The 17,039-nt window shown below is 49.9% G+C and overlaps 1 protein-coding gene across 2 annotated transcripts; it reads left to right on the top strand.

Moving 5' to 3' along the window:
- The first annotated feature begins 450 nt into the window (after positions 1 to 450).
- On the top strand, positions 451 to 16,978 carry SNX15 (sorting nexin 15). Of its 2 annotated transcripts, none has more exons than XM_032282893.1 (8): positions 451 to 1,024; positions 8,420 to 8,455; positions 8,668 to 8,788; positions 11,117 to 11,232; positions 11,334 to 11,481; positions 11,790 to 11,933; positions 15,545 to 15,802; positions 16,129 to 16,978. In XM_032282893.1, the coding sequence occupies exons 1-8, from the start codon at positions 926 to 928 to the stop codon at positions 16,233 to 16,235; spliced, it is 1,029 nt and encodes a 342-aa protein (XP_032138784.1). In that variant the 5' UTR covers positions 451 to 925; the 3' UTR covers positions 16,236 to 16,978. The 2 variants fall into 2 exon arrangements, with proteins under 2 accessions (XP_032138784.1, XP_032138785.1); XM_032282894.1 differs by having other exon boundaries at positions 16,118 to 16,978.
- Positions 16,979 to 17,039: the final 61 nt, after the last annotated feature.

The following is a 17,039-nucleotide window of genomic DNA, read 5'->3' as shown; positions in this document are numbered from 1 at the left end:
CGATCACAGCTCACTGCAGTCCCAACCTCCTGGATTCAAGCCATCCACCCAGCTCAGCCTCCAGAGTAGCTGGAATTACAGGTGTGCACCACCACGTCCAGCTAATTTTTGTATTTTTAGTAGAAAGGGGTTTCACCTTGTTGGCCTGGCTGGTCTCAACCTCCTGACCTCAAGTGATCCACCTTCCTCCACTGCCCAAAGTGGGATTACAGGCATGAGCCACCACGCCGGAGCCGCATTTTGACTTTGATTTAACGGAGATTTTCATGACATCTGTGTTCTGGCAGCAAACCCACTGCAAAAAAGCTCCACTGCCCTAGGTAGGTTATATTATAAACATTTCCTTTCGACAGATAAGAAACTGAGGCTGCGTAGTTAAGGGAAAGTCCTACAGCTAATAAGAGTCGTGACTCAGAGCCCATGACACCATCCTGCTTCTCCAGCGTTCTTTGCTTCCTCTACTTTCCAGAAAATATGAATTGTGGAATCCTGTGGAGGGAGACAGGGAAATAATTTGACATTGTCTTGCACATACTAGACACAATAAGAGTTGGGTGGATGAATGAAAGGAGGGATTTGTGAAGTAGGGGAGAAGTCGTTTGGAGGTCTGTGACAAGGGATTACGCTCGGATAGGGTGGGCTTGATCACCCGGCAGAAAAGGGACAAGTAATCACAACCTCCCCAGCCAATCTTTCCAACTACCTAGGTTTACGCTTCACCACAGAGAGGGAACTTTTTAGACGCTCCCTTAGCCGAGCGCCCGCGACCAGAACAGCGCTGTCACTTGCGACCAAATCCCTGGGCCGAAGGAAGAAGGGCGCAGGCCCGGGAGAAGCGGCGGCGGGTGGAGGCCGGGCTGGAGGGGTGGGGACGGCGAGGCGGTGGAGGCCGGCGCTCCGCTCCGTTCAGCTCCAGCTCGGTTTCATGTCCCGCCAGGCGAAGGATGACTTCCTGCGGCACTACACAGTGTCGGACCCCAGGACGCACCCTAAAGGCTACACCGAGTACAAAGTAACCGCACAGGTGAGGTGGGGCCCAGGGCCTCCTTTACCCTTTTAAGTAGAGGGGCGCCGAGTTTTACCTTAAGAAAGGCGCTGCAGCCTCTGCTCCCTATTTAGACGCCAGAAATGAGTTTCCCCTTTAAGGGGAGGTTGCGGTACGAGATTTCGTTTACTTCTGTAACCATAAGGGGGCGGAGCCCTAGGTGGGTGCTGTCTTTTTTAAAAGGGCGTGGACGGCCGTTCGCGGGTAGGCATGGCGAGTGTGCCCACGCTCGGTGTGTAGTGTCTAGGCATCAAGCTGTGAATTCCTCTAAATTAACATGAAAACTCTGGTTTAACCCAAATATTAGTTAGTATTCCAATCTCGTAGAGTAAATTTTGTTTATCGGTTTGTTTGATCTTACATAAAATCCCTTTAACGAGTCTAACCATTTTTAATTTTTCAAAAAATAATACTGGTCAATGGTTGAAGAAAATTCATGCAGCTCAGACGGACTTAAGGAGCAAGTCGCCATATCAAGGTCACAGCAGGAAGTCAATAGGCTGGAGTTGATATGTGAAGCAATAGCAACATCGTAAGCACATTTTATAGAGACATGGAGGAAACCATCAAAATAATTAAAACAGTAAAACAGGACACCTGTAGAATGATATAGAAGAATTGGTAACAAGGAAGGTCCCCAGGAGGAGGAACTAGGTCACCGGGGACAGGAGTTAGGAGAAGACTTTTTACTGTAAATTTTTTGTACTTTTAGAATTTTCAACTAGTCGACTTTTGACTTTTTTTTTTGAGTTGGAGTCTCGTTTTGTCCCCGGCTGGAGTGCAGTGGCGCGATCTCAGCTTACTGCAACTTCCGCTTCCCAGGTTCAAGCGATTCTCCTGCCTCAGCTTCCCAAGTAGCTGGGACAGGCGCATGCCACCACAACTAATTTTTTGTATTTTTAGTAGAGACAGGTTTTCGCCGTGGTTAGCCAGGATGGTCTCGATCTCCTGACCTCATGCTCTGCCTACCTTGCGTCCCAAAGTGCTGGGATTATAGGCGTGAGGCACGGTGCCTGGCCAACTAGGTGAATATTAAGCTGGTATATTAGTTAACTATAAAAGCAAAGCAAGCACATAAGGACACTTCCAAAGTGATCTAAGTGCAGAATCTTAGCGTTTATGCTTTCCCCAAATCGTTTATGTCTTTTCCATGCCTAAATAAATGCAAATAAGGCCAGGCTCAGTGGCTTACACCTGTAAATCCCAGCACTTTGGGAGGCTGAGGCAGATGGATCGTTTGAGCTCAGGAGTTTGAGACAAACCTGGGCAACATAGTGAGACCCCGACTCAATATTGAAACACACACACACACACAACTTAAAAAAAAATTTTTTTTTTAATGCAAATAAAAAGATTGTCCCTGGGAAGACAGACTGGAGGTGGGATTGGTATGTGAACTTTTTCTTTTTTCCTTTCCTTTCCTTTTCTTTTTTGAGACAGAGTCTTGTTCTGTCACACAGGCTAGAGTGCAGTGGCACAATCTCAGCTCACTGCAACTTCTGCCTCCTGGGTTCAGCCTCAGCCTCAGCCTCCTGAGCAGCTGAGACTACAGGCGCATGCCACCATGTCTGGTTAATTTATTTTTATTTTTATTTTTAGTGTAGACAGGATTTCACCATCTTAGCCAGGCTAGTCTTGAACTTGTGGCCTCAAGTGATCTGCCTGCCTTGGCCTCCCAGAGTGCTAGGATTATAGGCATGAGCCATCTTGCCTGGCTAGAACTGTAACCTTTTCTTGTAAGTCTTCCCAGTGGCTTTTTTGTGTCATTGCTTGCTTTGTTTTGTTCTTGAGATAGAGTCTTACTCTGTTGCCTAGACTGGAGTGAAGCGGCTCCATCTCAGCTCGCTGCAAACCTCTGCCTCCTGGGTTCAGATTCTCCCAACCTTAACCTCCCAAGTAGCTGGGACTACAGGCACATGCCATTATGCCTAGCTACTTTTCACATTTTTTGGCAGAGACAGGGTTTCACCATGTTAGCCAGGCTGATCTGGAACTCCTGACCTCAAGTGATCCACCCACCTTGGCCTCCCAAAGTTCTGGGATTACAGGTGTGAACCACTGCACCTGGCTATTTTTTTCCCCTTTCGTTTTTAGTAGAGACGAGGTCTTGCTATGTTACTAAAGCTGGTCTTAAACTTGTGAGCTGAAGTAATCCTCCTGCCTCTGCCTCCCAAGTGCTGGGATAACAGGCCTGAGCCACTCTGCCCAGCCTCTGCTAGTGTCTTACTTATCCTTTCAGACAAACTGTACATCCCCAGCAAATACATGTATCCACTTTATTATTTATACACAGTGGCATCTGTATCTTGCTTTTTTTCACTTGCTGATATTCTTTAATAGTCTTGGTTTTTGTCTCACTTTTAAAATTTTTTAAATGGGCCTGGTGCAGGTGGCTTACACCTGTAATCCCGGTACTTTGGGAGGCCAAGGCAGGGGGATCACCTGAGGTCAGGAGTTGAGACCAGCCTGGCCAACATGGTGAAACCCCATCTCTACTAAAAATATAAAAATTAGCCAGGCATGGTGGTACACACCTATAATCTCAGCTATCTGGGAGGCTGAGGCAGGAGAATCCCTGGAACCTGGGAGATGTAGGTTGCAGTGAGCTGAGATCGCGCCATTGCACTCCAGCCTGGGCAACAGAGCGAGACTCCATCTGAAAAATAAAAAAATAAGCCTGGTGTGGTGACTCACACCTGTAATCCTAGCACTTTGGGAGGCTGAGGTGGGCAGATCACGAGGTCAGGAGTTCAAGACCAGCCTGACCAACATGGTGAAACCCCTTCTCTACTAAAAATACAAAAATTAGCCGGGCGTGGTGGCACATGTCTGTAATCCCAGATACTCGGGAGGCTGAGGCAGGAGAATTACCTGAAGCGAGGAGGCAGAGGTTGCAGTGAGCCAAGATCACGCCATTGCACTCCAGCTTGGGTGACAGAGCAAGGCTCTGTCTCAAAAAATAAATAAATACATAAATAAATTGTTAAAAACAAAAGCATAATTTATATAAATGTGAGCATATTTTAAACATACAGCTTAATCAAATTTTATGTATTTACGTGTGTACAAACATCACTCAGATCAAAATACAGACACTTCCAATTTCCCAGAATGTTTCTCTGGATCTTTTCAAACGGTTGCTCTCTCATCAAGGCAGCCACTGTCCTGACTCTGTCAGCATGGATTAGCTTTGTCTGCTCTTGAATCTCATATGAATGGAGTCATACAATAAGTACTCTTTTGCGTTTTACTTTTTTGTTGTTGTTTTTTGAGACGGAGTCTCTCTCTGCTGCCCAGGCTGGAGTGCAATGGCGTGATCTCAGCTCACTGCAACCTCTGCCTCCCAGGTTCCAGTGATTCTCCTGCCTGAGCCTCCCAAGTAGCTGGGACTACAGGTGCACGCCACCACGCCCAGCTAATTTTTATATTTTTAGTAGAGACAGGGTTTCACCATGTTGGTCAGGCTGGTCTCCATCTCCTGACCTCAGGTGATCTGCCTGCCTCAGCCTCCCAAAGTGCTAGGATTATGGGCGTGAGCCACCATGCCTGGCCGTGTTTTACTTTTTTTACTCACTATAATGTTTTTGGAATTTATCCATGCTGTTGCATATTTCGGTAGTTTGGGGATTTTGGGGGGTTTTGTTTGTTTGAGACAGGGTCTTACTCTGTCTCCCCGGCTGGAGGGCAGTGGTGTGATCTTGCAGCCTCCACCTTCCTGGCTGAAGCTATCCTCCTTCCTTATCCTCCCCAGTAGCTGGGACCACAGCTGTGAGCCACCAAGCCCAGCTGATTTTTGTATTTTTTTTGCAGAGACAGGGTTTTGCCATGCTGTCCAGGCTGGAGAAGTTTATTCATTGTTATTGATGTGTAGTATTCCATTGTATGAATTTGTCACTATTTCTTCATTTATTCTCCTGTTGGACATTTGGGTTGTTTAGAAAAAAAATCTGAGTCATAAAGTTGTACAAACATTCATATACAAATTTTTTATGGCCTTATACACTCATTTCTCCTTGGTATATACCTAGGAATGGAATTGGTGGATCACAGGAAAGGTGTATATATATATATATATAAAGCTATATATATATAGCTTTACTGGAAATTGCAATCACTTCTGGAATCTTCAAAGAGAAAAAAGAAATTGCCAACAGTTTTCCAAAGTGATTGTACCATTTTATACTTCATTCTCAGCAGCACTTGCTGTCATCAGTATCTTTCCTTTTCATTTCAGCCATTCTTGCTGGGTTGTGTAGTGTCTAATTGGAGTGTTAATTTATATTTCTCTGATGACTAAAATGATCTTGAGCATATTTTCAGAGTCTTCTTGGCCATTTACACTTTTTCTTTTGTGGGAGGTGCCGGTTCAAGTATTTTGGCCTTTTTTTTTTTTTTTTTGAGATGGAGTCTCACTCTGTTGCCCAGGTTGGAGTGCAGTGGCGTGATTTTGGCTCACTGCAACCTCCACCTCCTGAGTTCAAGCTGATTCTTCTGCTTCTGCCTTCTGAGTAGCTAGGATTACAGACTTGTGCCACAACACGTGGCTGATTTTTGTATTTTTGGTAGAGATGGAGTTTCACCCTGTTGGCCATGCTGGTCTCAAACTCCTGATCTCAGATGATCCTGCCCGCCTTGGCCTCCCAAAGTGCTGGGATTACAGGTGTGAGCCACTGTGTCCAGCTGTATTTTGCCCATTTTAAAAATTCATTTGTCTTAATATTGATCTGTAGGAGAGCTTGATCAGTTCTGGATATGAGTCCTTTATCAGGTCTACATTCGTATATGTTGTTTTTATTTTCTTTCATTTTATTTTTTTTGAGATAGGTCTTGCTCTACTGCCCAGGCTAGAGTGTGGTGGCGTGATCACGGCTCCCAGCAGCCTCAAATTCCTGGGCAACAGCCATCCTCCTCCCACCTCAGTCTTCTGAATAGCTGGGACCACAGGCTCACGCCACCACACCCAGCTAATTTTTTTTTTTTTTTTTTTTTTTGAGACAGAGTCTTGCTCTGTTGCCCAGGCTGGAGTGCAGTGGCACGATCTTGGCTCACTGCAAACTCCGCCTCCCAGGTTCAAGCGATTCTCCTGCTTCAGCCTCCCGAGTAGCTGGGACTATAGGCATGCGCCACCATGCCTGGCTAATTTGTATTTTTAGTAGAGAGTGGGTTTCACCATGTTGGCCAGGCTGATCTTGAACTCTTGACCTCAAGTGATTTGCCCATCCTCAGCCTCCCAAAGTGCTGGATTACAGGCATGAGCCACCACACCCAGCCATTTTTGAATTTTTTGGTAGACACAGAGTTTCACCATGTTGCCCAGGCTGGTCTCAAACTCCTGAGCTCCAGCAATTCACCCACCTCAGCCTTTCAAAGTGCTGAGATTACAGGTGTGAGCCACCACACCTGGCTACTCAATTTTTTTTTTTTTTTTTTTTTTGAGACAGAGTCTTGCTCTGTCACCCAGGCTGGAATGCAGTGGTGCAGTCGTGGCTCACTGCAACCTCAGCCTCCCAAGTTCAATCGATTCTCCTGCCTCAGCCTCCCAAGTAGCTGGGACTACAGGTGTCCACCACCATGTCCAGCTAATTTTTTTTTTTTTTTTGAGACTGAGTTTCACTCTTGTTACCCAGGCTGGAGTGCAATGGCGCAATCTCGGCTCACCGCAACCTCCGCCTCCTGGGTTCAGGCAATTCTCCTGCCTCAGCCTCCTGAGTCGCTGGGATCACAGGCACGCGCCACCATGCCCAGCTAATTTTTTTGGATTTTTAGTAGAGACGGGGTTTCACCATGTTGACCAGGATGGTCTCGATCTCTTGACCTCATGATCCACCCGCCTTGGCCTCCCACAGTGCTGGGATTACAGGCTTGAGCCACCGCGCCCGGCCCCTAATTTTTTTTTTATTTTTAGTAGAGACGGGGTTTCACTATAATAGCCAGGATGGTCTCAATCTCCTGACCTCGTGATCCGCCTGTCTCGGTCTCCCAAAGTGCCGGGATTACAGGCGTGAGCCACCTCGCCCAGCACTCAATGATTTTTAAGTAGTTTCTTTTACCAGAATGTTTTAGGCAGTTCTCTGTTGTCATAAGCCAAGGCCAGGTTTTGAGTCCCAGCCGTCCTTCTTACTTGGTGTGTGACCTTTTATGGCCACGCCTCTCAGAGCCTCCATTTCCTCATCTTTTAAGTGGGCATGTTAATTATGTCTGCCTCAGTGGGGTCTAGGATAAGGAATAGGAGATGTTTTTATTTATTCAGTGTGTGAAAGACGGTCTCACTCTCTCCAGGCTGGAGTGTGGTGGCGTGGTCTCAGCTCACTGCAACCTCTGCCTCCCACCTCAGCCTTCCAAGTAGCTGGGACTACAGGTGTGCCACGCCACCACACCCAGCTAACTTTTTGTATTTTTTGCAGAGACTGGGTGTCACTATGTTGCCCAGGCTGGTCTCAAACTCTTGGACTCAAGTGATCTGCCCAGCTGGGCCCCCTAAAGTGTTGGTATTACAGGCATGAACCACTGTGCCCAGCATAGAAGATGTTATTAAACCATCAAATACCCTAAACCATAGGACATTATTTTAAAATTATTATGAATATAACATGATGAAAACTGAATCCTGTTTTCACCTCAAACCCAAGTCTGCCCTTCCAGGGGACTTTAGCTCCAGCGATGGTTCCTTCTGTGTCCAGGGTGCTGAAGCACAGGACTTTCTCTCCTTAAGGAAGGGTGTTCCTGAGGCAGAACCTCCCTTCTTTGGAGATTTGGGGTTATTTGGTTTCAGAAGGAGATGCAGGGACTTGGCCTGTTCAAGGAACTGGGGTAAAAATTGGGCTGATGGCCATGCGCAGTGGCTCACGCCCGTAATCCCAGCACTTTCGGAGGCCAAGGTAGGTAGATCACTTGAGGTCAGGAGTTCGAGACCAGTCTGGCCAACAAGGTGAAACCCTGTCTCTACTAAAGATACAAAAAATTAGCCAGGTTTTATAGTGCGTGCCTATAATCCCAGCTACTCGGGAGGCTGAGGCAGGAAAATGGCTTGAACTGGGGAGGTGGAGGTTTCAGTGAGCCAATATCACGCTGTTGCACTCCAGCCTACAGGGCAAGTCTCTGTCTCAGAAATAAAATGGTTGGGCTGAGGTTGGAGTAGTCCAAATGGGCCTTTAGGGGTCCTCCTGTTTGACAGATGGAGAAACTGAGGTGCATAGTGGAAAAATTGCTGACGTTACACTCAAAGGCTTAAAGCCAGGGTGCCTTGATGCCAGATCCCAGTGGCCAAAGGACACTGCCCCTTGCGGGGGACTAGGAGGCACCTGGGCATGACAGGGTGAGAAGGTATCAGTTGGCGGTCTCTGGTCTCAACTGGCTCTTGCCTTTCTTTCTCAGTTCATCTCAAAGAAGGACCCAGAGGATGTCAAAGAGGTGAGGCTCCTGGGAGGAAGAGGGAAGTTCCAGATCTGGAAACTGACAAGGGGCAGTTGGTAACTCTGTTTGAACACCAGCCCTCCTTCCTCCCCAGCCCTGGGCATGGCAGTGTTGCATCCTGATCCTCACACCCCCTGGGGGCAGACTGGGCATGGAGGTGGCTGCCTCCCACCATTGCCAGTCCCAGGCAAGTCTCGTGTCCCTCGTAGGTGGTGGTCTGGAAGCGGTACAGCGACTTCCGCAAGCTGCATGGAGACCTGGCCTACACCCACCGCAACCTCTTCCGCCGCCTGGAGGAGTTCCCTGCTTTCCCCCGGGCCCAGGTGTTTGGTGAGTGTTAGACCCGGGCACTCAGGCCGAAGATAGAGGGAGCGCTGGGCAAAGGGGACATCTGCCAGTGGGGGCTGGATAAAGAGGGACTGAATCTCTGGGCAGATACACATTTGGAAGGGCCTTTAGGGATGACCTTATTTGACAGATGAGGAAACTGAGGCTCAGAGCAGCCTAACCCTGTACATTGCACTTTTTTTTTCTTTTTTGAGACGGAATCTCACTGTATCATCCAGGCTAGAGTGCAATGGCATGATCTCGGCTCCCTGCAACCGCCGCCTCCCGGGTTCAAGCAATTCTCCTGCCTCAGCCTCCCAAGTAGCTGGGACTACAGGTGCACGCCACCATGCCAGCTAATTTTTTAAGTAGAGACGAGGTTTCACCATGTTGGTCAGGCTGATCTCGAACCCCTGACCTCGTGATCCGCCCGCCTCAGCCTCTCAAAGTGCTGGGATATTGTGCCTTTTAACATTCCTGGCAGGCCAGGTGCAGTGGCTCACGCCTGTAATCCCAGGGCTTTGGGAGGCCAAGGTGGGTGGATCACCTGAGGTCAGTAGTTCGAGACCAGCCTGACCAACATGGTAAAACCCTATTTCTACCAAAAGTACAAAAAATTAGCCAGGCGTGGTGGCACATGCCTGTAATCCCAGCTACTCGGGAGCCTGAGGGAGGAGACTCACTTGAACCCGGGAGGCGGAGGTTGCAGTGAGCCAAGATCACACCACTGCACTCCAGCCTGAGCAACAAAAGCGAAACTTCGTCTCAAAAAAAAAAAAAAAATTCCTGTCTTTATTAGCTCCATTTTCTTTTTCTTTTTTGTTATTGTTGATAGCCTCACTTTGTTGCCCAGGCTGGAGTACAGTGGCGCTATCTTGGCTCACTGCAATTTCCACCTTCCAGGTTCAAGCGATTCCCCTGCCTCAGCCTCCCGAGTAGCTGGGATTACAGGCATGTACCACCCCACCTGGCTAATTTTTGTATTTTTAGTAGAGACAGTGTTTCACCATGTTGGCAGGCTGGTCTCGAATGCCTGACCTCAAGTGATCTGCCTCGGCCTCCCAAAGTTCTAGGATTACAGGTGTGAGCCACTGCACCCAGCCTATTAGCTCCATTTTCAAGGAAAGGGAGCTGAGGCTCAGTGAGGTGAAGGGTCTTGGCCTGTAGGCGGCAGAACCAGGATTCCTTGCCACAGCTGCACAGCTGGGATTTCCTGTAGACCTGTGTCTTCCAAAACGGTAGCCATGAGCCCTGTGTGGCTGAGGAGCACTTGGGATGAGAGTAGCTGGGACTGTAGAGCACGCCACTGTGCCTAGCTAATTTTTATATTTTTAGTAGAGACAGGGTTTCACCATGTTGGCCATGCTGGTCTTGAACTCCTGACCTCAAGTGATCCGTCTGCCATGCTGGTCTTGAACTCCTGACCTCAAGTGATCCATCTGCCTCGGCCTCCCAAAGTGCTGGGATTACAGGCATGAGCCACTGTGCCTGGCCGAGATGTTCTTTTGAAGCAAGGTGAAGGATCGCTGCTGTCAGGCCAGTGGGAGTGCTGCAGACTGGCCACACAGTGACTGGACCAGAGTTAGCCTGCTCTGCTTAATACCTAGGACAGAACAAGGAAACTGTGGCTCAAACCTGTAATCTCAGCACTTTGGGAGGCCAAGGCAGGTGAATCAGTTGAGCTCAGAAGTTCAAGACCAGCCTGGGAAACATGGCAAAACCCCATCTCTACAAAAAATACAAAAGTTAGCCAGGCATGGAGGTGTGCGCCTATAGTCCCAGCTATTTGGGAGGCTGAGGTGGGAAAGACAGGTTGATCCCAGGAGGTAGAGGTTTCAGTGAGCTGAGATTGTGCCACCGTACACCCACCGGCCTGGGTAACAGAGCCAGGCCCTCTCTCAAAAAATAAACAGGGAGGCTACTTGCTGTGTGACCTTGGGCAAGTCACTTTACCTCTCTGAGCCTTACTTTTCTCCTCATTAGATCAAAGCCATCAGAAATGCTTTTGTTTCTTGTTAACTACCTAGCTCTCCCTGTGTAGAATATGATATTCACAAGGGCAGAGACTTGTGTCTCACCTGTACACCTTCTGAGCCTAGCATATAGTAGGTGCTCAGTAAACATCTTGCGAATGAATGAATAGGGAGACTGATCCCTCCTGGAAGCCCCTACCTCACCCCAGGAGGAGCCGGGGAAGACTGCTGGGAAGATGGGTAGGAGGGCAGTGAGTTGCTCAGAGCATCTCTGGCAAGACCGGGAAAAGTGGCTTTGGGGCAGAAGTCTCCGTGGGTCACCACCACTCTCCCCTCTTCCTTGTCGTGGGGGCTGTAGGCCGGTTTGAAGCCTCAGTGATCGAGGAGCGGCGAAAGGGGGCAGAGGACCTGCTTCGCTTCACAGTGCACATACCTGCGCTCAACAACAGCCCCCAGCTCAAGGAGTTTTTCCGGGTATGTGTGCCTGGTCCTTCCCCCTTCCCAGAACCTGGGCCACGTACCTGCCACCAGATTGTACCCCATGACTCCCCAAGGCTGGTCTTTCTGTCCTGCAGGGTGGGGAGGTGACCCGACCCTCAGAAGCGTCCAGGGACCTGCATATCCTGCCACCCCCTTTGATCCCCACCCCGCCCCCTGATGACCCCCGGCTACCCCAGCCGCTCCCTGCAGAAAGGAGGGGCTTTGAGGAATTGGAGGTGCCAGGTACGTCGGGGTGGGAGGAGGGAACCAGGGCGGGAGGGTGCAGCGTGGGGAGGGAGCCCACGCTCCCTCCTCAGCGATCTTAGTGAGATATGTGTGTGTGTCCTGGGTCTGTCACTGGCTGAGGAACTTTGGGCAGGTCCTTTTCCTTCTCTGCACTACAGTTTCTTAATCTATAAAATGGGCACAAACCCTAATAATAGGCTTGTCTATGCCCGTGGTTGCTGCAAGGGTTTAGGGAGAGAGTAATTCCATTTTGAAAGCTGAGAAATAAATGCAGGTATTCATGTCCCCAATTATCTCTTCCTCAGCGGACCCCCCACCATCCAGCCCTGCCCAGGAGGCCCTGGATCTCCTCTTTAACTGTGGGAGCACCGAGGAGGCGTCCGGTTCCCCTGCCCGAGGCCCCCTCACCGAGGCTGAGCTTGCGCTCTTTGACCCCTTCTCCAAGGAAGGTAATGAGCTGGGACAGCCAGGAAGGAGCCAGGGCAGGATATCCTTGGGACAGGGAGGAAGGCAGAGCCTCGGCCTGCTCAGTGCCTGCGCAGATCTGAGAAAGATGCCCCCTCCGCAATGCTGCCCTTCGGGCCAATAGCAGCATCATTGAGAATTAGAAGCCCTGTGCCAGGGCTCGTGCGTGGTATGCTGGATGCCCCTGTGCAGCGAGTAGCCACGAGGAAGGAAAAGGTGCACTTCCCACGTTGGGGCCATCTCACTGAGAAGGCTTTAGAAAGATCCAGGTCACACTGCCCTGGGACATTTTAGTTCCTTCCCTGAAAGCTCATGGTGGGATTTCAGGGTCTGGCTACAGATCTTGAAGGCAAGAGGCCTGCTGGTCAATGGGGGTGAGGTCTGAGCTCAAAGAGAAGCCAAAAAGGGAAACGCCTCTGGGGGCCTGGAGCCACTGGCATTTGGGGACGCCAGAGATAGAAGGGCCCCCCCGATGGAGGTCAGGGTCCTGGGCACCTTCTTGCTCTGAGATCCTGGGACTTGACAGTCCCAAGTTCTGAGACACGAGTTTTTCATTCTAAGATTTGGCAAGGCCTGGCACAGTGACTTACACCTGTAATCTCAACACTTTGGGAGGCTGAGGCAGGAAGATCGCTTAAGCCCAGGAATTCAAGATCAGCCTGGGCAATACAATGAGACCTCATGTCTGTTATTCTTTTTTTTGAGATGGAATCTCACCCTGTCACCCAGTCTGGAGCTCAGTGACGCAATCTCTGCTCACTGCAACCTCTTGGGTTCAAGCCATTCTTCTGCCTCAGCCTCCCGAGTAGCTGGGACTACAGGCGCACGCCACAGTGCCTGACTAATTTTTGTATTTTTAGTAGAGAAGAGGTTTCACCATGTGGTGAGGCTGGTCTTGAACTCCTGACCTCAAGTGGTCTGCCCGGCTCAGCCTCCTAAAGCGCTGGAATGATGGGCATGAGCCACGGCACCCAGTCTGTTATTCTCAGAATTAAAAACTTATATAAGGCCAGGCATGGTGGCTCACACCTGTAACTCCAGCACTTTGGGAAGCCAAGGCAGGCAGATCATGAGGTCAAGACATTGAGACCATCCTGGCCAACATGGTGAAACCTGTCTCTACTAAAAATACAAAAATTACGTGGACGTGCTGGCACGCGCCTGTAATCCCAGCTACTTGGGAGGCTGAGGCAGGAGAATCGCTTGAATCTGGGAGGTGGAGGTTGCAGTGAGCCGAGATTGTGCCACTGTACTCCAGCCTGGTGACAGAGCAAGACTCTGTCTCAGAAAGATAAATAAATACAAAAATTAAAATTAAAAACTTACATAAGGCCAGGCATGGTGGCGCATGCCTGTAGTCCAGCTACAAGGGAGGCTGAGACAGGAGAATCACTTGAACTGGGGAGGTGGGGCTGTTGCAGTGAGCCGACATAATGCCATTGCACTCCAGCCTGGGCAGCAGAGCAAGACTCCATCTCAAAAAGAAACCAACAAAGCAAAACCATTTTAAAAATATAAGGAAAAGAAAAAAATTGCCAAGTTTATGACGTCACTGCTGGCATGGTGTGGAGTGGCTGATCTCACTCCGGGATAATCATGGGAGAATTTCCATTTTGATTCCTTAGCGGTTTTAAACCTGTTTTGTTGGTGTCCCTTCTTCACCCTTTGGTGACCTCCTGGGCAGACAGACCCGTGGCTTTCTGGTCAGTTTAAGGCAAGTGAGCTCTCTCCCTCAGGCAAGAAAAAGTCTAGTCCTGGCGGGGCGCAGTGGTTCATGCCTGTAATCCCAGCACCTAGGGAGTCCGAGTTGGGTGGATCACAAGGTCAAGAGTGAAACCCCATCACTACTAAAAATACAAAAAATTAGTCGGACGTAGTGGCGCATGCCTGTAGTCCCAGCTACTCGGGAGGCTGAGACAGGAAAATCATTTGAACCCAGGAGGCGCAGGTTGCAGTGAGCCGAGATCGCACCACAGCACTCCAACCTGGGCGACAGAGTGAGATTCCGTCTCAGAAAAATAAAAAAAAAGTCTAGTCCTGTCTGAATTAGGACCGCAGTCTCCCGGTCTCAGCCTCCCCACTCCACCCGGCTCAAGCCTGACCAGTGACCTGTGGCACTGAGGAATCTCCTTTCACTTTTTTTTTTTTGAAACAGAGTTTTGTTCTTGTTGCCCAGGCTGGCATTCAATGGCAGGATCACTCACAGCAACCTCCGCCTCCTTGGTTCAAGCGATTCTGCTGCCTCAGCCTCCTAAGTAGCTGGGATTACAGGCATGCGCCACCACGCCCAGCTAATTTTGCAGTTTTAGTAGAGACGAGGTTTCTCCTTGTTGGTTAGGCTGGTCTCCAACTCCCAACCTCAGGTGATCCACCCGCCTCGGCCACCCAGGGTGTTGGGATTACAGGTGTGAGCCACTGTGCCTAGCTTTTTTTTTTTTTTTTTTTTTTTGAGATCGAGTCTTGCTTTGGATTGCCCAGGCTGGAGTGCAGTGGCACGATGTCACCTCACTCCAACCTCCGCCTGCTGAATTCAAGCAATTCTCCTGCCTCAGCCTCCTGAGTAGCTGGAACTATAGACGTGTGCCACCTGGCTGATTTTTGTATTTTTAGTAGAGATAGGGTCTTCCCATGTTGGTCAGGCTGGTCTTGAACTCCTGCCCTCAAGTGATCCACCTGCCTCAGCCTCCCAGAGTGCTGAGATTACAGGTGTGAGCCATGGCGCCTGGCTCTTTACTTTTCCTGTTCTACTTCCTCCCTTCCCTGCTCCTGCCTCTCCAGTATTGGGGAGTGGGACAAAGAAATGGGAGGGAAAGACAGCATTGGTGTCCCGGGGCTGTTGTGCCTGGCCTCTGGGTGGCAGGCATCCAGGTGCCCTGCCCTTCTGCCAGCTGAGGCCCTGCTGGGCAGGAGCTTTACTATTTTCTCTTTTTTTTTTTTTTTTTTTTGAGACAGGGTCTTGCTCTGTCACCAGGCTGGAGAGCAGTGGTGCAATCACAGGTCATTGCAGTCTCTACCTCCGAGGCTCAAGTGATCCTCCCACCTCAGCCTCCTGAATAGCTAGGACAGAGCCACAGGCATTCACCATCATGCCCAGCTAAGTTTTTTAATTTTTGTAGAGACGAGAGCTCACTGTGTTGCCCAGGCTGGTCTCAAACTCCTGGGTTCAAGTAGTCCTCCCACCTCAGTCTCCCAAAGTGCTGGATTATAGGCATGAGCCACTGTGTCCAGCCAGGATCTTTTCAAGGCCCTTCACAGACAGCTCCTGTAAGACATTCACTCAGCATATGGGAGGTTGCGGTGAGCCGAGATCAGGCCATTGCATTCCAGCCTGGGCAACAAGAATGAAACTCTGTCTCAAAAAAAAAAAAAAAAAAAAAAAGGAAGGTAAGGCTATTTTCACAAAAGCACATGAACCCTATCAATCAAATAGATCATGGCTAGTTTTTGATCCACAGGCGATGTCTGGATTGCTCTGGCATTGGTCCCCTCCACTGGGGACAAGCTGATACCCTGATGGACAAGAGAGGTCTGGGAGTTGGGCAGAGGGCCTTGGGAAAGGAAGGGCTTGTCTGGTCTGAGTCCTCTCTGATTGCAGAAGGTGCAACCCCCAGCCCCACCCACGTGGCTGAGCTGGCAACGATGGAGGTGGAGTCGGGAAGGCTGGACCAGGAACCCTGGGAACCAGGAGGGCAGGAGGAGGAAGAGGACGGGGAAGGAGGGCCCACCCCTGCCTATCTAAGCCAGGCCACAGAGCTCATCACCCAGGCCCTCCGTGATGAGAAGGCAGGCGCCTACGCTTCCGCGCTCCAGGGCTACCGAGACGGTGTGCACGTCTTACTCCAGGGAGTGCCCAGTGAGTAGGGACTGAGGGTGGAAGGTCAGACCTGGGTCCCAGATGGGGCAGTGAGGAAGGGAGCAAAAAACAAGCACTTCAAGAATCAGGAGCTCTTGCTCCTCACTGACCAGCTGTGGAACCTTAGGCAGAGTTTTATTTCTGTTTCTTCTTTTAACCTCTTGTGCCCTTAGGTTTCTTATTTGTGGAATGGGGAGAATGGATGCTGGGCCCCTGGCAGGTGGGAAGAGCACATGGTGATGCTCTGTGAATTGTAAAGGACCAGACTAGGGGTTCCGACTAGACCAGTGGTGCCCAGGTGCCTCAGCTGAGCAGTCTCTCCACAGGTGACCCATCGCCTGCCCGCCAGGAAGGTGTGAAGAGGAAGGCAGCCGAGTACCTGAAGCGGGCAGAGGAGATTCTGCACCTGCACCTGCCCCAGCTCCCACCCTGATGGGGAGTGGGTCCTTCTCTGGGACTCTCGCTCCAGCACTGCCAGCCCCTTGTCCTCTCCCCAGGGCCTGGCCCTACCTCCTGGTCTTATAACCCCAGGGGCCATTTCTGAAGATAACTGGACCAAGAATGAGAAAAATAATGAATCTCAGCTCTAACTACACCTACCACCTTGGAATCAAGGACTCACACTTCTGACCCTGTCTCTTTTTTTTTTTGAGATGGAGTCTCACTCTGTCACCCAGGCTGGAGTGCAGTGATGTGATCACAGCTTACTGCAACCTTTGCCTCCCAGGTTTAAGCGATTCTCCTGTCTCAGCCTCCCCAGTAGCTGGGATTGTAGGCACTCGCCACCACGCCCAGCTAATATTTTGTATTTTTAGTAGAGACGGGATTTCACCATGTGGCCAGGCTGCTCTGGAACTCCTAACCTCAAATGATCCGCCTGCCTCGGCCTCCCAAAGTCCTGAGGTTACAGGCATGAGTCACCGTGCCTGGCCCCTGCCTGTCTGTCTTGATGTGTGAGCAGCAGCTATGGTCATTAAACCATTAGCTTACCCTTCTAGAACGGGTCTGCAAACTCCCACCTGCAGACAGATCCGGCCCACCTCCTTTTTAATGTAAGGCCTGTAAACTACAGTGGTTTTTACATTTTTTTTTTAATTAAAAAAATCTAATACTCTGTGACAGGTGAAAATTATATGACATTTAAGAGTCTATTAATAAAACTTGTTGGAACACAAACAGGCTGATTCATTTAGTATTGTGATGGCTGCGTTCGCGCTACACTGGCAACTGAACAGTT

Source organism: Sapajus apella, unplaced genomic scaffold, assembly GCF_009761245.1.
Source record: "Sapajus apella isolate SASKATOON/1434 unplaced genomic scaffold, GSC_monkey_1.0 scaffold14, whole genome shotgun sequence".
Lineage (NCBI taxonomy): Eukaryota > Metazoa > Chordata > Mammalia > Primates > Cebidae > Sapajus > Sapajus apella.
Note: the sequence above shows the minus strand (reverse complement) of the source record. Positions and strands in the feature narration are given on the sequence as shown.